The sequence below is a fragment of the Puccinia triticina genome, chromosome 3A (genome assembly GCF_026914185.1).
Source record: "Puccinia triticina chromosome 3A, complete sequence".
NCBI lineage: Eukaryota > Fungi > Basidiomycota > Pucciniomycetes > Pucciniales > Pucciniaceae > Puccinia > Puccinia triticina.
In genome coordinates this window covers 3,399,060-3,423,203 of record NC_070560.1, presented here as the reverse complement: position 1 = coordinate 3,423,203, position 24,144 = coordinate 3,399,060, and the positions used below count along the sequence as shown (strand labels likewise).

At 51.7% G+C, this 24,144-nt stretch overlaps 4 protein-coding genes across 4 annotated transcripts; 1 reads left to right on the top strand and 3 right to left on the bottom strand.

Annotated features, from left to right (window-relative positions):
* Nucleotides 1–1,309: 1,309 nt before the first annotated feature.
* Nucleotides 1,310–2,324, bottom strand: PtA15_3A415 (uncharacterized protein; the record flags this gene model as incomplete). The annotated part of the gene is made up of 7 exons (XM_053167382.1): nucleotides 1,310–1,373; nucleotides 1,441–1,513; nucleotides 1,570–1,645; nucleotides 1,707–1,720; nucleotides 1,803–1,972; nucleotides 2,048–2,248; nucleotides 2,305–2,324. The coding sequence occupies 7 exons, from the start codon at nucleotides 2,322–2,324 to the stop codon at nucleotides 1,310–1,312; spliced, it is 618 nt and encodes a 205-aa protein (XP_053018604.1).
* Nucleotides 2,325–2,531: 207 nt separating this feature from the next.
* On the top strand, nucleotides 2,532–7,253 carry PtA15_3A414 (uncharacterized protein; the record flags this gene model as incomplete). The annotated part of the gene is made up of 15 exons (XM_053167381.1): nucleotides 2,532–2,618; nucleotides 2,691–2,750; nucleotides 2,834–3,067; nucleotides 3,135–3,389; nucleotides 3,447–3,697; nucleotides 3,755–3,950; nucleotides 4,038–4,339; nucleotides 4,472–4,542; nucleotides 4,624–5,180; nucleotides 5,277–6,145; nucleotides 6,233–6,416; nucleotides 6,564–6,620; nucleotides 6,807–6,894; nucleotides 6,976–7,075; nucleotides 7,220–7,253. 15 exons carry the CDS (start codon nucleotides 2,532–2,534, stop codon nucleotides 7,251–7,253), a joined length of 3,345 nt encoding a protein of 1,114 aa, XP_053018603.1.
* Nucleotides 7,254–17,222: 9,969 nt separating this feature from the next.
* Nucleotides 17,223–21,048, bottom strand: PtA15_3A413 (uncharacterized protein; the record flags this gene model as incomplete). The annotated part of the gene is made up of 16 exons (XM_053167380.1): nucleotides 17,223–17,317; nucleotides 17,389–17,611; nucleotides 17,690–17,869; nucleotides 17,947–18,009; nucleotides 18,083–18,314; nucleotides 18,402–18,591; nucleotides 18,669–18,796; nucleotides 18,871–19,120; nucleotides 19,176–19,292; nucleotides 19,370–19,495; nucleotides 19,595–19,713; nucleotides 19,807–19,870; nucleotides 19,946–20,083; nucleotides 20,172–20,332; nucleotides 20,408–20,744; nucleotides 20,814–21,048. The coding sequence occupies 16 exons, from the start codon at nucleotides 21,046–21,048 to the stop codon at nucleotides 17,223–17,225; spliced, it is 2,658 nt and encodes an 885-aa protein (XP_053018602.1).
* Nucleotides 21,049–22,950: 1,902 nt separating this feature from the next.
* Nucleotides 22,951–23,412, bottom strand: PtA15_3A412 (uncharacterized protein; the record flags this gene model as incomplete). The annotated part of the gene is made up of 1 exon (XM_053167379.1): nucleotides 22,951–23,412. One exon carries the CDS (start codon nucleotides 23,410–23,412, stop codon nucleotides 22,951–22,953), a length of 462 nt encoding a protein of 153 aa, XP_053018601.1.
* Between the last annotated feature and the right edge of the window lie 732 nt (nucleotides 23,413–24,144).

Here is a 24,144-nt window from a genome sequence, read left to right as displayed (position 1 = left end):
AATCCAAAAAACAGTCTAGGCAAGAAAGAAAAAGGAAAGCGTTAGAACTAACGCAACCTGAAACTCCATCATAACAGACAAAGCCGAATTGATAGGAAACGGGAAAGCCAAACTTGCCCTTGATCAAGGTAGTGAGAGCGGTAAGCAATAAAATAAGAGTAAAAAGAGATGAAAGAAACATGGCTAGATCTGACGTCAAACTTGTGACTGCAGACGACGTCGAGGCTTTGCTTGGAAGATTCTCAAGCGGAGCGCCAGGAACTTCTTCTTTAAAACAAAAATCTCACTCTGAACAGAGCGGTCTTTAGCCTGCTCCTAGGTAAATCTCACATCAGAATAGAAGAAACAAAACTGTCATTTCTTTCTTTTTATGGTTCTCTAACTGGAAATGCATTCCTAGTTCTTTGTGTTCTTTCAGTGTCTGCAGGACCAGTTGACACATTGACTGGGTAAAGGTAGTAGGCTGGTCACATTTTGTAACGACTCAATGTTATTATTACGGACTAATCTATTAGTCTATTTTATATTCCGGAGTTTAGTTGTGACGATTGACGATTGGGGTTTTGAAGTCATGCGCCTTTTGTCATCCTCTTGTTACTCCAGGACAATGAGGTGTTGTTCTGATTGTGACGTCATTAGATTTCCTTGTGTTGTTCTGATTGTTATAGTTGTTCTGTTTGGATGGGTTGTTCTTTCTTTCCTCTCTTTTCTCATTGGGATATTCCTTGTTATCATTTTCCTCATTCTGTTTATCCGAGTAATTCATTCTTGGGAAATCAGTCTATCAAAAGTCAAATCATCATCAACAGGATTCAATAACCTTATTATATAATCCAGATCTACTATCAAGCATCTCGGCGAACTATCCTCTTGGGTAGTTTCACAGCCTTATAGCGAACTGATAGTAGGCTGGCCCTCACAAGATTCATCTTTGAACCCCCCGCATGTGGTGTCAAAACAGATCTCAGCAGCAAGCCCAATGGAGGACTTCCCCTGCTGGCAGATGCCAGTTGAGCCCCCAAAAAGTCCCGATATTCGCCGGGAAATCCCGCTTTTTGGGCTCCAGAGATCACGTCTGGGAGGCCGCAGATCTCCGCAACAAGCCCACTCTTGCCAGCTGAGCACAGATTCCGGTCCGCAGCAGCGTGTAAAGACTCCGCCAAGTAAGCTCACACGGGTGTGTGGGGGAGCTTTGTACAGAAAAGGTTTTGTTCCAGAAGCACATACTGAGGAGAATGGGTTCCCTGGAGTGTGCAGAGGGTGGTTCACAGGGCACGGGGTTGATGACGCCGGCGGCCGGGGGGAGGGTCTAAGCATAGATGAACGAGAAGCGGGAGAGGACGTGGGGGATGGCTGCCAGCTGGGGCCCGTACCTTCGGCGGACCATGCACTCCTTCAGCTACCAAAAACGCGTGGAGAGAGAGAGAGAGAGAGACTTACCGGGAGGGGTTGTCGTACAGCTCGAAGAGCGGGATCGCCAGCAGCTTCATGTTCTTGGGCACCGACAACACCTCTGTCCAAACCAGCAGTCAGCATGTGTCCCCACCCCGAGGCGAAGAAACGGCTGACTTTTCTCGGGCAGTTGGACGAGGTAGAGCATTTTGCATTCCTTGGGCTTGGTGATATGGGCGGGGACGTAGGGATACTGTGCACAGAAGAGGGTGAGCGAGACGCGTCTTCGCGTAGAAGGGGGGTAGCGGACGGACCATGAAGCTTTCGTCTGGTAGCGCGGGGGCAGGAGGAGCGAGTCAGCGAGGATGCGCGCGAGGGGGTGTGTGGGGAGGGGGGATGGGACTCAAGACAGTTAGGGCGCCACCACTGGGAGAGACAGTCGGCGATCTCCCAGTCTTTCTGGCCCTGGGCGCTGGTGAGGCCGGCGCCGAACTGGCCGGCGGGCGGGGCGAGCCGCTCGTCCAAGCGCTCCTTGAGCCCCTCGACGTCGTCCTCGCCCGGCCTGAGATAATCGCCCGGCCTACACACAAATCCCCGTCAGCCTTGCCTCGACGAGCGTAGTTTTCTGGGGGGGGGGGGGGGGGGGGGGACGGACAGCTTGAAGAAGGCGTTGGCGATCTGGAGCATGAGCACGTGCGGATGGCCGTGCTCGTGGACGACCAGGATGCCCTCGACGGTCCGGCGCATGCCGAAGTCCTCGTAGTTGTTCTGGAGCCGCTGGAGGCGCGAGGTCACCGAGGGGTCCTCCTCGGGCTGGGCCTCCTTGGTCGAGAAGGTGTAGTTCGACAGCGGGTATCTGTCCAGAAACCCATCCGTCAGTTGTCTTCCAAAAAAGAGTGAGATCGTACTCACAGAGTCACTGTCGATGTCATCCTTGGACTTCTTTTGCTGGGCAAGGTCGGCGGTGGGTGGGCTGGTGTGGTCGGAGGGGGCGAGGTGTCACAGCTCGGGGCTGTCACCGGCCGAGCCGCGTCATGCAGCCTCGGGGGTTTTCCCCGGGGGGTTAGGGGGATGATGATATCAGCTCACGAAGAGAGGCCGGAGATTCAGCCAACCAACACAAACAGTACAATCTCTCGATGGCCGAACCAACTGCGCGCAAACAGGAGAAGGACTTCACCAAGGAGGTGGATGAGCTGGTGGCCGACGTCGGCCAGCTCGTCAAAGTCAGTCTCTCCCCCTCCCCCGTGAGTGTGCTTCTGACCGGATCCACTGACGCTCGGTGGGTTTTTTTGCAGAACGGAGGCCTCCAGCAGGGCCTCGAGAAGCTTCTGGGGCTGGAGAAACAGACGAGAAACGTGAGTCCTGGGTCTTCCCTCTTCCCCGAGGGAGTGTGAGAGGTGTGCTGAGGGAGGGTGTGTGTGTGTGTGTGTGTGTGTAGGCCTCCGATCTGTCGTCGACCTCGCGCTTGTTGCTGGAGGTTGTGCAGATCGTGTTCGAGTCGAAGGACATCGATGGGCTGTGCCTGCACGTGCACCAGCTGGCTCGCAAGCACGGCCAGCTGCGCCAGGCGACGACGACGATGGTCGATCGAGTGATGAGCTTCCTGGGCGAGCTCGACCAAGCGAACAAGATCAAGTTGATCGACAGTCTCCGGGAGGTCACCGAGGGCAAGGTAAGCTCCCGATCCATGCATGCTCATCATGGTTGTCGTCTTCCTACTAACTGATGTGGATGGCCAGATCTATCTCGAGGTCCAGCGCGCCCGGCTGACCAAGCAGCTGGCCCAGATCCGCGAGGCCGAGGGCGCGCCGGGGACGGCCAACGAGCTGATGCAGGAGCTCCAGGTGGAGACGTTTGGGTCGATGGAGCGACGGGAGAAGATGGACTTCATCCTCGAGCAGATGCGCCTGCTCCGGACCCAGGAGGACTGGGAGAAGCTGGCGATCGTGAGCAAGAAGATCAACAGCAAGTGGCTCGGGGAGGCGGAGAACGAGGTGAGGGGTGCCTTCCAAGTGTGTGCAACACACAATCTGACCCCCTGTCTCTCGCAGGATCTCAAGCTGCGGTTCTACGGCCTGATGATCAGCTATGGCTCCAAGATGTCCCGGCACCTCGACCTGTGCAAGTACTACCGCTCGATCCACGAGTGCAAGTCTGTGGAGGCCGAGCCGGCCCAGGCGCTGGCTGCGCTGCGCAACGCGGTGTACTTTGTGATCCTGGCGCCGTACGACCACGAGCAGAGCGATCTGCTCCACCGGCTGGCGCAGGAGGAGGAGGAGCTGAAGAAGATCGAGGCGGTCTAGTGGGTTTCCCCTCTGTGTTGGGGTGTGTGTGCTGGATCTGATTTTCTGTGTTGCAGTGACCTGGTGAAGTGTTTCACGACGCCCGAGTTGATGCGTTGGCCGGGGATCCAGGAGCTGTATGGCCCGGTGCTGCGCAAGTCGAGGGTGTTTGGGCCGGCGGGCACTTCGGGGCTGGTGGGGGACATCGCGGAGGATGATCCGCTGGCGGGGGACCGGCGCTGGGAAGAGCTGCACAAGCGAGTGGTTGAGCATGTGAGTTGGTTTTTGTTGTTTTTTTTTTTTGGGGGGGGGGGGGGAGGGAGGATGTGAGCTGAGCTGAGCTGTGGCTGGTGTGCGCAGAACATCCGGGCGGTGTCGCGCTACTACAGCCGGCTGACGCTCGAGCGGCTGTCTGAGCTCCTGGATCTCTCGCCGGGGGAGTCGGAGCGGCGGCTGGCGCAGCTGGTGAGCAGCGGGACGGTGTGTGCGAAGATCGACCGGCCGGCGGGGGTGGTGCGCTTTGGGGGTGGGTCTGCGTCTGCGGCGGGGCGTGAGGGGGAGCGGGTGCTGAATGGGTGGAATGGGGATGTGGGCCGGCTGCTCGGCCTGGTGGAGAAGACGGTGCATCTGATCCAGAAGGAGTTTGCGCTGCAGGGCATCAAGTAGAGTGTGGTACATAGTGTTGTTGCTGTATGAAATGTATTCGCCAAGTTGCTGTGTGCGCCAAGTTGCTGTTTCGGCAAGTGTCAGAGGAGAGAGAGAGTGTGTGTTTTCTCCTCCTCTAATTTTCACAGTGTTGTACCCCACCCCCAGCCACCCAGCCACCCAAGAATGCTCGACCCCTCCGCCAAGCTCATCTTCCAGGGCGCCCTCGCCACCCTGCCCAGCCCAGCCGACCCCGCCTCGCCCGCCAGACGCAAAGCCCAGCCGCCGGCGCCGCTCGCAGCCTACGCCGTGCTCTTCCTCGACGGCCGGCTGGAGTGCTACCCGGGCGACCCCTTCTCGGTCGGCTCGGCCCACGAGGCAGCCAAACCCACCCACATCCTCCAGCTCAACCCCCACCACCGCTGGGTCCTCCAGGCCACCCAGAACAGCCCCGCCAGCTTCCCATTCACCATCGCCCGCCAGCCACTCACCCTCCTCGGCCTCGACGTCGAAGCCATGGGCACCACCAACCGCACCTCCCTCACCAACAACACCCCCAGCGACAGCCTCAAGGCGCTCAAGGACCGCAAGTCCCTCAAGCAGATCTTCGGATTCAGACCCAGGCGCAACCCCCACCCCGCCAGGCACACCCCCACCCTCATCGACCTCCAAGACCCCTGCCCCGACCTCCCGCCCCTCCACGACCACCCCCACCACGCCCCGGGCTCCGCCAGGTCCTCCCAGCTCAACTCCCCCGCCTCATCCTCCACCTCCCCCCACCCCACCACCATCCACCCCGCCCAGAACACACTCACCTTCGCCGCCAGCTCCGAGAGCGCCCGCAAGCAGTGGATCACCGCCTTCCTCTCCGTCTTCCGCCTCACCTCCGACCTCGAGGCCTCGACCTCAAACCCAAGCCTCCACGTCTCCCCCGACCGTGCATCGGCCTACCAGCAGCACCAACAGACACCCATCCGATCCACCCTCTCCAACTCCTCCTTCCCCAACAGCAACAGCAACGCCCACCACACCAGCCGGATCCCCCTCGCCCCCATCCAGCAGCCCCGCTCCAGCTCCTCCGCCTCCATCGCCACCTCCCACAACTTCTCCGCCGACCTGCTCAGCCCCACCCACTCCCCCCACGCCGGCCTCCTCAGCCACAAGCCCAGCAGCCCCTCCCCGCCCAGCCCGCACAGCCACCCCCTCAGCGTCTCCGCAAGCTCGCACACCGAGATGGCCGTCGCCGTGCCCGCCTGGATCAAGGCCGTCCGCAACGCCGACGAGCGCAAGCCCGGCCCCGACCCCGACCTCCTCTCCGAGAAGGCCGGCTCCTCCGCCAGTCGCGAGGGCTCCCTCGACCAGCAGCCCGGCTCGGCCCGCATGGCCCACTCCTTCTCCGCCCCCGCCCCGCTCGCCGGGCCCGACCGGCCCGCCGCCGCCGCCGCCAAGCCCGCGCCGGCGCCCTCGATCAAGTCCTTCGGCAGCGCCGTCGTCCAGAACCTCAAGCGGGCCGGCTCGCTCAGCGAATGGCCGGACTACGCCAGCCCGGCCCACTCGATCCTCCAGCGCATGCGCGAGCCCGACCCGCTCAGCGACAGTCCCCGGCCGGCCTCGCCGGACCCCAGCGACGGCGCGGCGCCCCACCAGAAACGGCTCTGGCTGCTCTCGGCGGTCAAGAAGAAGAGCAGTCTGGACACCAAGCTGCCCGCGCCCAGCCCGCTGAACCCGGCGCTCCCCGCCGGCCCCGCTGCTGCTGCTGCTGGCGGTTGGTCGCCGGGCTGCTCCGCCGCCCTCCCGCCCCGCTCGTCCTCCCGCACCGCCCGGTACGGCATCTACATGCTCAAAGGCCTCTCCTCCGCCTCCTCGCTCTCCTCCTCCTCCCACCACTTCCCATCGTCGTCGCGGGAGAGCGACTCGCTACACCAAGTGCTCTCGCAGGCCACGGAGGACTCGGAGCCGGGCGACCAGGCCCCCGTCGCAGACCCCTCCCCGCTGCCCCAACTGCCCCAGCCCTCGTCGACCCAGAGCACCTACTTCCAGCACCCTGCAGGCCCCGCCAAGAGGCCCCAGACCGCGACATCCAAGAAGGCCTTCGCCGACTGGCTCGCCAACACCTCCGCCCAGGCCGCCCTCCGCCTCCGCCAGTCCTCCACCGACTTCGCCCCCGCCCCCGGCCACCACAAGACGCGCTCCGTCGCCGCCGGGCCGCCGCGCTGGCCGGCCGCCTCGGGCCCGAAACAGGCCCTCGCGCCGGCAGACGTCGGCCTGAGCATCCGCGCCCACCGGCCTCCTGGCCCCGTCCGTCCCTCTTCCTCCTCCTCCTCCTCCGGGGAGGGGGAGGACGACCGGCCCGTCCCAATGCCCGTCCACGCCAGGCCCCGCACAATGACCGTCGTCGCCCCCGCCCTCCACTCCCTCCCCGTCCCCCCGCCCCCCCGGCGCTCGCCCAACAGAGCCAAGACCCCCGCCGTCCTCGGCTCCCAGTCCCGCAGAGACCTCGTCCGCGCCGGGCTCTCCGGCGACGCCCTGCTCGCCCCCGTCCCCCGCCCCAAGACCGCCACCGCGTCTACCGGTCAGCCCCTCCCTCCTCTCCTCCCTCTTTCTCCTCCCCAGCTGACGCCGTGGCTCTCTCGTCTTTGCGCCCCCCGTGCAGATCTCCGCCCGACGCTCACGTCCTCGGCCGGGCCCACCACCAGCCGCGCCCTCGCCTCGGGCCTCGAAGGCGAGTTCGGCGCCGTCGGCAACGCCCCGTCGTCGGCCTCAGACGCCCCGCTGCGCCGGCCCGCCCCCGTGTCCCCCGCCTCGCCCCTCCCCTGACTCTTCTCCTCCCTCTTTCTCGTCCCGTCGGCCCCACCACCCCGTTGTATCCGTGCCCCCGTATCCGTGCCCCGTATCAGTGCCCCGTATCAGTGCCCAGTATCAGTGCCCTAGTATCTTTGTTTCTCGCGCACCGCTGGGCCCAATGCACCGTTACTCGTGGATGCTGTCTGTGTGTGTGGCCGAGCGGTGGCGGGGCCCCGGGCCGAGCAGCCGGCGCGCCCGGTCCCGGTGTGTCGGACCGGCCGCATGGGCCCGGAGCCCTTGCCTGCCTTGTCTGGAAGACGCGCCCATCCCGCGCCGCACCGGGTGTGGGCCCGAGGCGCCGGCGTGACACCCGCAGCGGCGCCCATTCTACACGCCTTTGTGCGCGCTTGTCGAAGAAGGAGAAGACCCGGGCGACTGGTGGGAGCGTGGGGCCTGTGGCGCCGGTTCTTCCGCGCCGGTGCCGCCGATGGCTCCCCTGTGGTGGTGGTGCCGGCGTTGGACGTGCGCTGCAGGGGACGGGCGGGAAGCGCCGGCCCAGCTGCCGCTGCGCCCTCTGACCTTGCGGCCGACTGCACGCAGTGGCCCCCGCTTTGTTCCCGTGTCTCAGGGGATAACGTCCCCGCGAGTCTGGGAGCCTCTCCCAGAGCGCAAGTCACACGCCCAAAGCCACGATGTCCAGGACAAAGGGACATGCTTTGCTCAGCCTGGAGCTGGGTGCTTTCCGTTGTGTTGGTGGGTGTCTTCATTTAGCAGGTCGAGGGGCATCTAGCACGCCCACAGGAACACTTGTGGTGGGCTCCACATTGTTTCCAATCCCACTTCCCACAGAGCGGAGGCGCACGTAACACCAGTGCCCCACATTGGAGGGCCCTGGTCCAGCCTGGGCTGGCGGCGAAGCACGACCTCCGAAGGAGGGACTTGGGCCTAATGTCCACATTTCGGCCTTTTGGTGGGGGATCTGTGCCATTCCAATTTCGAGCTTGTTCCCAAACAGCCCCACACAGGCCCTTTGGACCATGAGAATCCTCTGGCTCTTCCCCGTCTTTTGACGCCCCACTCCTCCCTGAGAACCCATCCCTTCTCTTTCCATGCTCCTTCACACGTTTGGTTTTCAAGGTCATTCTGAGCTGTGTCATGTGAACATGTATTGCAAAACAGTGCAGGATTCAATGCGATCCCCAGGACCCAAGCGCTGTGTTAGATGTCTTGCCCAAGCACCAGATTTTCACTTTGAGGACAGGAACTGGGAGCCAAGAAGCTTGGCTGTTCCGCCCCTTCATAGCCTCACCTGGGTCGGAACAGTTTTTGTTGTGTGAGGGGAAAAAGAAGAAATAAGCCACAAACAACCCAAACCCTCAAGCCAAAATTACAACATTAGTCATAAGCCTCTCCTACAGAGAGTCCCTTCAGGACGCGGGTGTCCCCCCCCCCCCCTGCGTTCAGGAGGCTTAGTTAGGCTAGGAGTGGAGTGTGCAGCGGATCTGGGGATCCCCTAAGATCCTTGCCCCATTTTTAAGGAAAAACCTTGGAGATTGGATCCAGAGAATTTTTTCCAAAATCAGCACAATGGCAATATGGTGTTGCAAGCCCGTCTGGGCACTTGCCAAAGTTTGGCCAAGAAAAAGGCACAGTGCGCGGGTGTGGCGAATGCTGAAGCCCGCTTGGCCGAACCTGGCACACGCCCAACCCCCGCTTGGCATCTCCCAAAGTGGGCGGGGCTCGGCACAAAGCCCCGCTGGGCTGATCTCAAGCTGCAAGGGAGCCACGCACGCCAAACGCTGTGCTGGCCGTCAGGGAGAGATGTTTCCCTCCTTGATGGTCGGTCTACAAACCGGTCATCATGAGGGGAAGACTCCCTTCTGAAAGAGCTCAGAAGACTAAGAGTATTTTCATTACTTTAGTATGGTTCTGTAGCTAGTATAACTGTAAAGTAACAACAAATAGATAAAGAAACTATTTATTGATTTACCTAAGAGCAGGCTGCTGGCCGCGCTCTACTTAAGGCTGAGAGAAGAGAGAGTAGGAAGGAGTCTGGAGTTTTTCTTTGGGTTGAGTGAGTTTACCCTGAAAGACAGCATGTCCCGTTAGTTCTCTGCTTTATCTCTTTCTTTTTCTGGTGTTGTTTGCAAGCGCTTACGCTTGTTGATCCTATGGTCCTTAGGATCCACGTGGTTTAGGTTCAGTGATGCGCCTGAGGAATTCTTTGATGTTGTCTATAGCGCAATCGTGCTACTCGTCAGTTTCTTGGCCTTAAGTTCTTTGCTTGGTGTAGCCTGCTTACCAAGTGTTTCCCCTTCTTGTTGAGAGGGATTGGTTTGGTTGTGGTTGTTCTTGACAAGCTGCTGTGCTAAAACTTGATTGAAGAATTAGCTCTTGTCTGATGACTTCAAAGTGCTTTAAGATTACCGGCTGCTCACCTTTGGTGGTTGCCGATATTCTAGCTTTGAGTGTCTGGGGGCTGGGGTTTTCCACGCGCATGAGTTTTTTTCTTGTTGGAGTCGAACCTGCATGCATCATTGTGATGTGTCAGTTTTACAACTCCGCAGAACTCAAACTTTGGACTGCCGAAATGGTTCGCTTTGCTTACCAGTTTCTGCAGCTGAGATAGATCCCGGCCACAGTCTCAATTTATGAGATTGCAGTTGTTCACCTTGGCTTATATTCTCACAGCCTCCTGTGCTTCAAGTTGCGAGATACAAAGCAGACCCTGGAATTAGTATGACGGCCAGGCTTGCGAGTGACTTGCAAATGACTGTCCTTCCTAGCGGTTTGGTGAGAAAGTTGGCCGCGTTTTCAGTTGTTTTGACATATTCCACAAGGATCAATCGTACAGCAATGAGTTCACGCACGAAGTGTAAGTGTATCAACATGTGCTTTGTTCTGAAGCTGTTCTGCAAAGTTTTGCTCTTGGCGAGGTCAATGGCGCCTCTATTGTCTATGTGTACTTTGATGCTTTTCAACCCAGGAAATATGAAAGTTTCATTGGCTAGATTTGCAATCCAGGCTAGGTCGCGGCCAAGGTCTGAGAATGCCTTGTACTCGGCCTCCGTAGTCAATAGCGACACCGTGGTCTGTTTTGATGACTTCCAGTTGATTAGGTGTTTGCCGGATAGGACCACAAAGCCAGTAGTCAATCTCCTAGTGTCAGGGCAGTTGCCCCAGTCCAAGTCCACAAAGGCTTGGACTTTTGCGCCTTGCTGTTTGATGTAGGTGAGTCCAATGTCTTTGGTGCCTTTCAGATAGCGGAACACCTGAACCGCAGCGTGGTAGTGGTGGATACCCGGGTTCTCCAAGTATTGCAACAGAGAGCTTACTGCCGTAAGACTCAAAAGTGGTTGTGAAACCCTTTTGCTGAATGGAGAAGGGTATGAAGGAGTTGCAAGCTCTGCCCTTTTATACTACCAGCTACAAGACCCACCAAGCTCCGCTTGGCAAGTTTTAATAAGGTGATAGGAGTGGTATGCTCAAGATGAGTTTGTTCGAGACACAGTATAAGGTTGTATTGCTATGCAAGGGTTGTTATGAGTGTAGTAGTAAGTTGTAAGTGTTATGAGTATAGGTGGTGAGTAAATCACTGATCCGTAATAGACTGAGGAACAAAAATGGGGGGGGGGGAGAGCTCCTTATATAGACAAATGTGAGGGATTTTTGCTTCAGGGGGGCTGTGCAAATACAGGAGTGGCTGTGTACAATTTATGCAAGGGGTGCGTGCATGAGTGAGGCTGTGCTTAATTTATGCAAGGAGGTGCATAAATGAGGCGGGGAACAATGGGGTTGCAGGGCACAGCCGCAGGGGCAGTGCTACATGATGTAATGCGGATGGCAAACAAATACAAACTAATATATGCAGTGGAGCTAGAGTGTAGCAGGGAACATATGGGTGTGTATGTGTATAGTGAGGGAAAGGTGACTTGAGATGCGTGACAGGGGTTTGATGGGATGCTGCAGGTTGTCCAAAGGGCTAACTTCCAGTGTAGTGGGGCTCTGGTTACGCTTCCAGTGGGGACTAGGGGGTAATTTGGCCGTAGATTCCATTTCTGGGGTCCATATGGTCGTACCGTGAGGCATTCTATGACTAATTACGCAAATGAAAGAAAAACTTTTGATTTTTCCGATTTTATATACCACACCGCGTAAGCTATGTCAGGCCTGGTGAGGATACTCAGATAGTTTAGGGATCCCACTAGCGCCCTGTAGCTTACGCCGGTGTCCGCAAATGCTTGTATTTCACTTGGTAAAGCTTTCTTGAGGTATTCAAGAGGATTCAGCGGACTAGATGCTGGATGTAGGTCCTGGAGAGCAAACTCCTGTAGGTTCCTGTTGATGTACTGAGTTTGATTTATTTGCAGACCCTCATGGAATTGGTCTATGTTCATTCCTAGAAGAAATTCAGCATCTCCCATGTACTTGATCTCAATTTCCTTCTCCATGTCACTTTTGAGTGCTTCTGGTTGCCTACTGATAATCACCAGGTCATCCACATGCGCGAAGATCCAGGTGGCCGGCTTGTTCGCCTCCTTGAGTCGCCAGAAGACGCATGGATCAGAGATAGCTGCTTTGAAGCCAAGCATGAACAAGTAGTTTGAGAGATGTTTGTACCAGACTAGTGGTGCCTGGCAGAGGCTGTATATAGCCTTCTTTAGTTTGAGTACCGAGTTTGGTGGCCGAGTTTGGTGGGCACTCAAGCCCAGGTGGAGGCAGAAGTGTTACCTTGTCTTCAAGAGGAAACGTTAGGAAAGCGCTCCTGATGTCAAGTTGGTTTATCTTAAGGCCGTTATTGACAGCAAACAAGAGGAGAAATCAAAGGGAAGCTGGCTTGCCAGTCGGGGCGTACTTTGCTTCAAAATTCAGCCCGTGAGTCTGCTTGAAGCCTTGCGCGCATATTCGCGCCTTGAACTCCACAACTTGATTCTCAGATCCGATTTTCTTTTGATATGCCCAGGTTGCTGGTATTGGTCGTCACTCTCCACCCTGGGGCGGAAAATCCAAACCTTGTGTTTGTTCATGTTGTCCACTTCCTTTGCCTCAGCTTCCATCCATTGTCGACTTTCAGCGCAGGCCATGGCCTGCTTGTGTGTTTTTGGTTCTATTGATATAGTAGCCGTGTACGCTTGCTTTCTGCGTTGCTTGCCTTCAATGATTCTGTGTTCATCAATTGCTCCTATGATTAGTTTTGACTGATCCGTTGCCGGTTGGACATCTGGGTCAGGGTTGGAGGAGTCCGTGTGCGCTGCCTCTTTTGCCTCCTTGAGCTGGTGAAGGATGCTCTGCATCTCTTGCTGTTCTTCTTCCTTGCTTTCCGAGTCATCAATAGCGGGTTGCACGTCTGGAAGGGTGTCTTCTTCTTCAAAAGTTAGGTCAGGTTCCGCTGAGAAATTCGGAAGACTGTTGCTAGTGCTGGGGAGTGCATTCCTTTGAAGGGAGCCGCAGATTGGGAAATTGCTCTCATCAAAGTGAGCATGTTTTGCCGTGATGAGTGGTTTGTCCTCCAGTTTGCAGATTGTGTAGGACAAGTAGTCAGTTTAATAACCAACCAGCACACCTTCCAACGAGATTGGTCCGAATTTCTCTTGGCAGTGTTGCTTGGGTTTGACTACCCACACTCAGCAGCCGAATGGACGGAAAAAAATCATGTTAGGCGGCGTTTTGGACATAAGTTCAACCGGGCTCTTTTTGCTCTTCAACAGAGACGGGAGGCAGTTAGTCGTCACTGTTGCCGTCCGGACTGCCTCACCCCACCACTCCAGCGCTAGGTTCGACTGCATGAGCATACAACATGTCATCTCTATGAGCGTCTGGTTTGCGCGTTCAGCCAGACCATTGTTTTGCGGGGTGTATGGAGGTGCTACATTGTGAGTGATTCCAGCCTCCTGCAGGAGCGCACCGAGTGACCTGTTGCAGAACTCGCCTCCGCCATTGGTTACGAGTTTTTTCATGGTATGGCCAGTTTGTTTTTTGAACAGCTTTCAAAAGTCTTTGATTGCAACGACTGCCTGGCTCTTTTCCTTGAGTAAGACAGAGTGGATATAGCCTGTGTGTTGGTCGACTAGCGTAAGGAAGTATCAAGCGTTTCCGTTTGTTGCCGGGGAGATTGGGCCAACCATATCACCGTGTATGACTTCAAGCGGTGCCACTGCAGGTTTAAAGTGACTGTTGCACGGCTGGTGTGTAGCCTTTCCTTGCAGGCATGCCGTGCAAGCGTGGGTCTTGGTGCAGTCAAAGGGTGTTGGTAGCGCCGTGGCTATTCTTGATGCGCATGCATGAAGACAGTTATGCCATTTCACAAATTCGGACAGCGTGTTGGCCGTTTTGGTATGAAGACTGACTATGAGGCGTTCTGGATCCAATACGCCTTTGATTTCAAGGAGGTTGTTGGAGAGGTCAACTGCAAAGGGTTGTCTGTTGTCAATCTTGACTGCGAATCCGTTGCTCCCTTGCTGTATGATTGCCTTGGTCTTCAGTAGTTGGACAAATGACACTAGATTTATTGTTAGCTTGGGAACAAACAACGCGTTGATGAGCGTGAGTGAGCCGCCGTTGGCGAGAGGAAGAACAGTGTCACTGCGAGCTGTTGCAGCTAGACCGCCCGGGCCGCTGCCCGTCACTATGTCTATGTTGACAGGGTGCGTTTGCTTGAAATAACCCAGCGTAGTAAGCATATGGTTACTAGCGCCTGAATCCAGAATTGTCGTCTGATGCTGCGAGGTGCTTGCGTTTGAGAGATAGCTAAACAACGGACAGATGTTGTTGTCAGGTGCGGGGACTTGTTCCTGCGCTGTCGTCAGATACAATGCACTATTGTTTTTCTGTGCCTTGTGCTTCTCCATTGCTTCTTGAAACTTAGAAGTGTGGAGTGTCCAACAGTCTTCAGCGGTATGATTGGAGGCCGGATTGTGTTTGCCGTCTGAGCACCAAATAGGATTGTATGGCTTCTTCTTTTTATTAGAAATCTGAGCTGCTAGTGCTGTCGACGTTCCGTTGGAAGAAGTTGGTTCAGGTGCTTTGCGTTTGTTTGATCTTTCAAAGCGCCCAACTTTGCGTAGCCGGTTAATCACAAACTTTGGTTTTCCCAGTGAGTTAAGGTCTCTGAACAAGCTCTGCATGAGGTAAGGTCGCTTCTTTGTGATTCGACTAATAATGCTGCAACATATCACGAAGTCTGGAACTATCATCGCCAAGGATTCAAATTTAGCCAGACATTCCTCAATTCTAGTAACGCTGAAACAAATACAATACATGGAGTGTATCTGGTAAACGTTTTTCATTGAAGATGCAGACCTGCATGTCCTATTTTTTGTTTTTAGCCATTATTATGTATATGATGGCTGAAAACAAAAAATAGGACATGTAGGTCTCCATCTTCAATGAAAAACGTTTACCAGATACACTCCATGTATTGTATTTGTTTCAGCGTTGATTCCAGCAATGCAAGAGGCCATGTTGTCATTGAATTGCATGTCCTCCCACTTGGCCCTCACTTCGTAGCTTGCGAGCATCAAGTCTGAAGCGTAGACAGACTTGAACATTTGCCGAAGCTCATACGGGTTCTTTGAGTTGTCTTTCTTGACGATGGTGTTAAAGACGCCGTCGGTGAGGTTTTCGCATATAAGATTTGCGGCTTTCTGAGCTTTAGCTTTTGTCCTTTGGGTCATGTCTGGCAACGGAGGATTGTCTATGAAGTGTTCTAGGTTGAATTCCGCGAGTACCATCCTTATCTTCTTTTCCCAGATCTCGAAGTTTTCGCCTGAGAACTTTGGCACCTTCATTGTGGGTTTTCCGCCGATGCTAGAATTGCTTGATCCATCTTTGGATTTGGCCATGCTGCAGTCCTGCTCCTATTCTTGTGAGGGTTTTGAGGAGTCGGTTTGGTCATAATGACAAAGCGTCAAGACTTGGGACTGTAAATCTGAAAGAGTTCAGAACACTAAGAGTATTTTCATTACTTTAGTATGGTTCTGTAGCTAGTATAACTGTAAAGTAACAACAAATAGATAAAGAAACTATTTATTGATTTACCTAAGAGCAGGCTGCTGGCCGCGCTCTACTTAAGGCTGAGAGAAGAGAGAGTAGGAAGGAGTCTGGAGTTTTTCTTTGGGTTGAGTGAGTTTACCCTGAAAGACAGCATGTCCCGTTAGTTCTCTGCTTTATCTCTTTCTTTTTCTGGTGTTGTTTGCAAGCGCTTACGCTTGTTGATCCTATGGTCCTTAGGATCCACGTGGTTTAGGTTCAGTGATGCGCCTGAGGAATTCTTTGATGTTGTCTATAGCGCAATCGTGCTACTCGTCAGTTTCTTGGCCTTAAGTTCTTTGCTTGGTGTAGCCTGCTTACCAAGTGTTTCCCCTTCTTGTTGGGAGGGATTGGTTTGGTTGTGGTTGTTCTTGACAAGCTGCTGTGCTAAAACTTGATTGAAGAATTAGCTCTTGTCTGATTACTTCAAAGTGCTTTAAGATTACTGGCTGCTCACCTTTGGTGGTTGCCAATATTCTAGCTTTGAGTGTCTGGGGGCTGGGGTTTTCCACGCGCCTGAGTTTGTTTCTTGTTGGAGTCGGAACTGCATGCATCAATGTGATGTGTCAGTTTTACGACTCCGCAGAACTCAAACTTTGGACTGCGGAAGTGGTTTGCTTTGCTTACCAGTTTCCGCAGCTGAGATAGATCCCGGCCACAGTCTCAATTTATGAGATTGTGGCCGTTCACCCTGGCTTATATTCTCACACCTTCTTGATGATCAATACAAGTATTGCCCACCACAAAGGGAGTCTTTCCTCCCCAATGACCAGCCTACAGACCAACCATCGAGAAGGCAAAGCTCTCTTGTCAATGTCCAATGTGCAATGTTGAGAAGGGAGAACGTTTCCCCTCCTTGAGGGCACGTTGTTCTTGCCTTTTGAGGCAGAGACAAGGGCTGGTGTCTCATGACCGGTGTGTTGCCATTGGCCCAGAGCTTGATCTCGGCCAAGCGGGACTTGGCTGTGTGCCAAGCTCTGCCCCCCGCGCAAGCTGCCCAATCAAGCCCGCTGGGCACATACCCAACCTCCAGAGGCACTCGGCCAAGCGGGAGTTGGGTATGTGCCGAGATGCGCTTGCAACACCATATATCAATCAACCCTTGGCGGTGAATTCTTCTGCTTGTAATCAGTGTCTCTCACTGATCAATTTTGTTCTGATTTTTTTTTGATTTGATACTGGTTTGGGAAAGTGGGCCCAACCTGCAAGGATCACATCAGAAATGGACATATCTGAACAAAAATAAAAACTCTGAATTTGAGTTATTTCTTGCAAAAAATTGGGTTTCTACATGAGGTGGATCAAGACCCACATCTTGGGGATACCCCACCTTATCTTTTTATCCAAAATTGGAAGCTGTATTTTTTGTGGCTTTTAGAGAGAAAACCCGCCAAACAAATCTAACTGTGACATGCAAGTCTGCATGGGTACAAGCCTCTCTGGCACTTTGTGCGTTTGAATGAGAGGCTGTAGAGGCACAATATCTGTTCCACTCTTGCCCTAGTGCAGCCCCAAAATCAACATCTTAGTCTGTGCAAGGTGCATAAATAGGTTTCTGTGTAAGGACTCATATTGGAATATGACACAGCCAGAATTTAGACATGCAAGTCTCAAAAGTTGCAGGCATTTATCTTTCCCAGTTATACATGTCCCACTGGCTAACCTGCAGGTAGTTAATAGGCTTTTTCTCCATTGTTTCCAGTTAGTCCAGCTGAGGGATAAGCAGTCCATGAGGGGGTGTTTATACATTGAGGAATATCCAAGGAGAGGGGAATGTGAACACTCAAGGATCAGGGGGAGCATATCCAAGGAGAGGGAAATGTGGACACTCAAGGATCAGGGGAAGCTTGGGGCACTTGGAGGATTGACAGATCCCGTGAGGGACCAGTATTTGCAATCATCAGAGCAGTGCAATTGTCAGAAAGGATTGTTAGCCTGCTTCCATATTAGTGATTAGACTAGATAAGCAATGATTTGCAGTAGTGTAGCACTAGTTGATCATATAAATATTGATTAAATTGGCTACATTCATTTATTGGGCATGCATTTGAGAATTTCTAATTATTCACCAGCTAACATTACACAAATTTATTTACTAGAAGACAAGCAGAGCTTCAGTAAATCAAAGAAATCTTCATTCCAGGAGTGAGCTTCCAATTCCCTTGTGCAGAGACCGATCTGGTCTTTACATCAACATGCACAGGTAATAGTTGGGAACCAGATTTGAGTGGAGGACTATGTACAACACGCATACCCTTGACTTTTCTAACATTAGAGACGTCCAAGAATGTCCATTGGCTGACAGATGTGCTTATATCTTTTAAACCGGTACCCAGCCAGCCTGAAATGTGCAAGACGTGCTGATGGTAGATGAATTCTAAATCAGCAGTTTCCTGTGCCACAGGTTCCAGTGATTCTCCATCGTCCAAATAGAGTGATCCTTTGGCAAATCCTGAACTTCCTGGTACCACAAGAATCTAGGCGAGCCCAGGAGTTTGAATAAGAGTTCAAATTGGGTCTTTACAAAAAGAAGGCTTACTTAGAGTCAGACTGACCTCAAAGCTTTTCTTCCTAACCTCAGTTGTTGTCATTGCAAGTGTTTGATTTGTAGCCACTTTCCGGATCGATAATATTGAGCCTGGCTTGATGTGTATGGGTATTTGATCAATCTGGATGTTTTTCAATTGTACATTTCCCGAAGCTCCTAGGGTTTTCCTGCTGGAAAATTCCACATACTGATTATTTGAAGAATATTTGCAATCAGTATCTAGCAAGAATCAAAAGTTGATTAGTTTGATGACATGGTCCTTACTTTAGACTCCGGGAAATACGCCTTGACTGTTTTGGATCTTGGCGTAGTAACTGGGGAGATCAACTAAGGGAATCAAAAATAAATTAGTCTGAATAATTTCTGATTGGTGCTGTTCAATGGTGCTAATACGACTAACAATAGAATCACCGAAGAAGAACTGTTTATCGATTCCAAATGTTAAAGGGTCATGGGGGTATGCAAACCAAAGGGGTTTCAAAGCAGGTTCACCAGTTAAGCTCTGTCTTCTCATGTGGGTGTAAAAATAATCCAATAGGCTGTATCGGATCTTGATAGCATTCCTAGCAGAGCGGGCTACCGAATTCCAGCGGTAAAATTCCTGACTGGCCATACCAAGCATATTATGATTTCTGATATTAAACGAAAGTGTAAAAAAAAGAGAAAGCAGTTCAACATTCCTTAGCACTCAAATTTGGACTTGATCAATTCAGACACACCGATAAAATGGATAAAAGGCCCCCAACGAAGCCCATCTCGCACAGAGTTCTTCGTTGGTATTATAACCAAAGCCACATACGTCCGCACCTACCAGAGGGACTTGAAAAAGCGCAGCAAATGACATGATTTCGGTGATTGAAGATAGGTAGTGCGGCCAATCGGAGAGATTATCGCCAGTCCAATGCGCAACTAGAGAGAGCCCAACAAATCCATGAACTAGACAGTTCATAACCACATAACGTCTATAGTTTGATTGTCAGACTTACCATATGCTCCTGCTCCAGCAAAGGTGGACCGGGTGACTACTTGAGGTCGTACCTTGCTTCGTCGACGCAACATTGCTTTGCGAGTGATCCAAGACATATGAGTACCATAGAGGTTGTGGACATCATATCTGAAGTTGAAGATCCATTTGTTCAGTCTTGTGGCTATTGTTTTCTCTTAGTGATAGATTATTTTCGCACTTACTCGGTTAATCCGTTGTAATGAACTAAGTCCGTGCGGATGGTGCCCTTAGCAAGTTCTGCAGCAGCGTTGTGTACTTCATAGTATTGGGTGTTGTTGCCCAATCCGCGACGGCTATGCAACTTGCCGAGAGGTAGAGGTACATTTTTCGCCGGAGGAGGACTCTTGCGCGCCGGTGGGTTGTCAGATGACTGAGCCAGAGATTTGTGGCAAGGGTAGGCACAAGGTAATGCCCAATTGGCGGGCTCATTCACTAGATTCAAAAAAGATTAGCCTATATCTTCCTCCTTTCTCATGTTTGAACGCACTATCTAACCAAATTCCGTCGATGTCAATACCGTTCGTCGGATCAAAAAATCTCTGGATCTCATTGGTCCAGAAGGCTTCGGCATTGGGATGAAACCAATCGGGATACACGCTGACACCTATAACCGCGGAAATTTGAAGACTAAGTACCCAAATTGAATTGATGGACTGTTGGAGACACATCGATGCGGCTCACCTGCCCAGACCACCCCTTGGAACACCTTTCCGTCTTTCTCTTTCAAGAACACGTCGGCCTCCATGCCTCGGTCAAATACACCTTTGTCTCCAGGTTGGTAAGCTATGGCTGGATCAACCATCATAACTACAAGAAAGGATCAAGCAGGGAGCCAGCAGGCACCGAGAGAAATTGATTAGTGAAATTGCACTTAATTGTTTTCATTCCTCATTAGGAGAAACTCGCCGTAACGTTGGTTATTTTTGTGGAGCGATTTCACAATCTCCTGCATCCGATCCAGTGGGAAATAATCTTGATCGAGGGTAAAAGTACGGCGTTTGTACATATAGTCGATGTCGGTCCACCTGTTTGAATTTTTGGAAGCACAACAAAGAACCGGATTCAATCAATCCATACAAACTCGGATAACATATTCGACTCAGTTCAATCAAATTTACATCGTCTCCAATGGAATTCCAGCTTTGGAATAATTAGCTATTACTTCGGCCACTTCGAGATAGTCTTTTGATGGATAGTAGTAGCACTTCAGCTTTAATCATCGCGAGAAGTCGCTGTGATGAAATGGGGAAGATTTACTTGAGTATCCATATCTGCATTGTTGGAAACCCAATGACCAGTAAGGTATCATAGCGGGCAAACCAGCAAGCATAGAGTATTGCTGAGCAACCTTCACCGGCGAGGGACCCGCAAGAAAGTAAAAGTCCAGCACACCACCTTCAAGTTCAGGGCGCGTGAATGCAAGAATCTGGATATCAGTCCAGCTGGATGTTGTATTGGAGTGATAATTCAGCTGATTTCCTACCAATGATGTCATATTGTATTGATTTCTTTGTTAAAGTGATATCCATTCCATTCGAGCTCAAGAGGAAAACGCCGTGTGTTCCACTAGATCTGTGGTCATAGTATATAGGATGTGTCCCATATAAGTTGGTTCCCTTTTGTGTTCCATATGCATCCCGTGCCCTAGTAACAGGTCAAAAAAACATGTTAGGATATACTCTTAGAAGTACCGCTCAATCAGGCGAATTCACTGACCACATAGTTCTCCTGGTGCCATTTCTGTCCAAGTTGATCCGAAACGTGTCGGTGCTTTCTCCCAAGCCGTAAATATTGGACTTTGGAGACAACCGGGTAGTAATCCGAATGTGTTTATTTCGGTAAATGAGAGGGTATGAGATTGTTGAGAACAAGACTTCCCGGGTGCTTCGACGAGAGATAGTAAAGGAAAACGGCGAGGGAACGTAGGAAAACAGCAGGGCGCTTTTATGACTGTTTGAAGTCTCACTTGCGGTGTGGATAGGGCGCGGGAAAAGAAGAGCTGGGACCTCGTAACGCTTTGCGGCAGCGTCCACAATGCGAACATGAAGATTTTCGTCTAAGAAACCAAGTTTTTTGTCGATCCGGACAATTGAAGGGTTTTATAATACACCTTGGGTAAGTTTACTTTTACGTGGTGGCAGATTATAGCAAGACTCGCCTGTTTCATAAGTTACAATTAATTTCAACGATGTAATGTCATCAGTATGGCAGGGTGAACCATTCAACATGAGTAATGCGTCGAAGCCATCCACAGTTTTGTTGAGCTCCGATAGCACGTAAGAAGGGCATTTATCTGCTCCAGAGACAGAGAGAATTTTCGAAAGCCACCATAGTGCAGCCGCGACGGAAAATGATATCATAGTCGGTTACAGGTTTGTGAATGGCTTGAGCTGGAAGCTGGACTAGAAAGAAATTCATCAATATTGATGACGTAGAGTATGAAGCAAAAGGATCTTGATACCACGTCACAGTCTCACTCTGGACGCGTCGCGATGAGCTGAATGAAAAGTATCAGCGCAAACCCCTGAATGTGGACAATCAGTCAATCTCCCCTGGCTATCGGAGAAAGGGTGAAAAAAATCCCGCAAAAAGATGATCCAATCCCTGCAAAACTCATCCATTCGATGGCCCCGGGTTCCAGTCATCAAGCGCGATATGCTCATGGTGGTGCAAACCCACCCTTGGCCCTATGGTGGAAACTAGAAATAGCAGCGGATGATACAGACCTAGAGCGCTGAGGCCTCCAAATGTTACAGACAATGGAATGTTGACTTCCGAGACACGATCAAGGTCCTCAAGAGGAATGCCTAGTGGCAATTCCTCGAAGACTCGTCAGATGATACCGTCTTCAAGGCATTCACATTCACAAGACAACCAAAGCCCAGGTCATCCCTCCCCCGAGGGGACATGTCATGACGGCTCTTTGACAACAGATAAACATGAGCAAGCGGAGTTACTCTTCACTTGCACATCGTGGATTGGCGCTCCCATTGACCTATGTATTCGATGTTCTCCTCAGATCTCTGATTCTACTACCTTGTGGTACTCAGACCAAAAAGATAATGAGTTGCAAGGATACGGATGAGCCATGATTTCTTATCCCTTGTAACCATGACAATCACAAGATGGAACATCTTCAGTGCATAGAACCCATTTGGGTTCTTTTATGTATTTATCTCCTGAATCCGCTGCTCGCCACCGGCTAGCCGTGGAAGGTTCCTGCCAGGAGCTAGATTATTTATTGGCTGGCCGGAATGTGCATTGGTGCGGGAGTCACCTGCAAGATTGGCAAGGCAGACACAGGATGAAGCCTGAAGTTCACTGACTGACAGTCACATAACACTTGGGAGTACCTAAGTATTCCATTTTGTGTTTTATCAAAGCCCTTGGAGGAGTAGGAATTTTAGGGTTGCTCCAGTGGAAGACCCAAGCTAATTTGACATGAGAATTTTATATCTTCATTAATTAAAAAAAAGGCCCCGTTTGGCTGCCGCGTTATACGTCATAAATGGTTGAATTTATGACGCCGCAACCCAAAGTTTGCCCCCAGTTGCCACCAAAACTTTGAAACCCCCTGGGGTCGCACGTCATAAATTTGACCATTTATGACGTATAACGCGGCAGCCAAATGGGGTAAGTTTTCCTTACTATTAGAAAAAAATCTTCACTCTCCCAAATCAAAGTAGTCAAAAGGAAATGTATTGGATGAGAATTTGGTTGATGTTTGACCAGAATTGCTGTTGAAGGAAAACAAAAAGCACCAGACATACCATGCATTAGGATGGAGTAACAGTAAGAATCTCCTTAATGGGAGTCACTCAAGAATTCAGACCGGCAGACAGATCAATTCATGATAATATTCATCCTGCAGTTGGTAATGAGTTTTGCATGAGAATAGCATTAGTCAAGGCTGAACTTGGTACTGAAATTCAGCTGAAATTACACCTTTTGACTGAATTATGGCTGGGCACTCTCTGGAGAGTGAAAGTGCCACAGATTCCTACCCCTACTGGGTTTTGCCATTGGTGATAGTTTTAGTCCCAAGAAATTTTGAGAAAAACAAATTTGCAAAAAATTGAATTTTTATGCCCAACAGTACAGGCTCTAATTATGTACGCGGGAAAAATTAAAATTTTATGGAATTTTAGATCAAATGTAGAGAGACTCTGATGGTATGTGTAGGTGACGGTCCAAAACATTGTAAAGTTGATCAAGACAATCTATTATTTGTTTGGAGAGGTATATGACAACTTATGTATTACTTATGAACACCAGGGATCATTCTCTTTTTTCATAAAGTATTCAACGGCAGTTGATTTCATGAGTGCATACTGAACTAATACTTTGTGCGGGAGTCTGCGCACAACGGCGAGCCTGACTGGCTCGTGGGTATCCTGTGACACGGCGTGGGCGTATTCATAACCAGGTTGCTGCAGTTCGCGCAAAGCTTCGCCGTCCACGGTGACCCTGACCCCCACCGGGATCGGCAACGGATTGTTGATCGAAATCCCGTACCCCCGGCCGTTGGGTGGTTTGCGCACTTCGACTTTGGTTACCAGACCTTGTTCATATCCGAGTGCTTGGGGTTGTGATGATACACTACTTCCGCATGCGCGCGTCCAGATGTGCTCGTACACCTCAATTAGTTCATCGCGAGCCGAGCAGACGCCGCTGACTAGTACGAGCAATGTTAGGAGGTGGATGAACCTTTTGCACGCTTTCATCTGACATGGAAGTAGATCTTGTCAGAGAGACCGGAATGGAAATAATAAAATATGATAACACTGCACACTCTTGAATTTGTGAAGATTGGACTGTGACTCTGAGTGGCCGATGCTCTTTTTCCGAATCAATGAGCGCCGAAGGCGTCGAGGCAAACGAGTGCGATTTGATGTCTGGGTGCAGATGCGGTATCAACAGGAGACCTTGGCTTTTTATGCTTGAGTGGAGGACAGCATATCCCTAAACTGACTGGGCCGTGCGTCGGTAGATATCGGGCAGGAGGAAGACCCGTTTCGCCGGACCATGGGGCTCGGTTGTAATCCATGTTTATGTGAAGGATCGCCCTGACTTCATTATGCACATAATTACCTCCCTTCCCGGTGGAGGAGGTTGACCGTATTTTGTGTTTTGGTGGGCACCTGTGTGTACTTTTTGCAAACGGACATCCCCCCCGACTCATCAGAACGTGGGTTACATCCCTCAGGACCGGCTAGATCTTTTCTAGCTGCCTGTTGGGCTTTCATTCCCCTCTGCATACCTCTCCTTCCTTCATGAATTTTTTAAGGTTGACAAAACTGCCTAGTTTTGAGACTTGTCCTGTACAATGCTGGAGCACTTCCGTCCAATCTGCAGCCCCTGCAGATGCTGTTTTACAGCCGCAAAACCTAAATTTTTGCGGAGAAATGCAGTCCCAGAGTCTGGAGAGATGAGCAAAGCTCTTACAAGATTTTGTT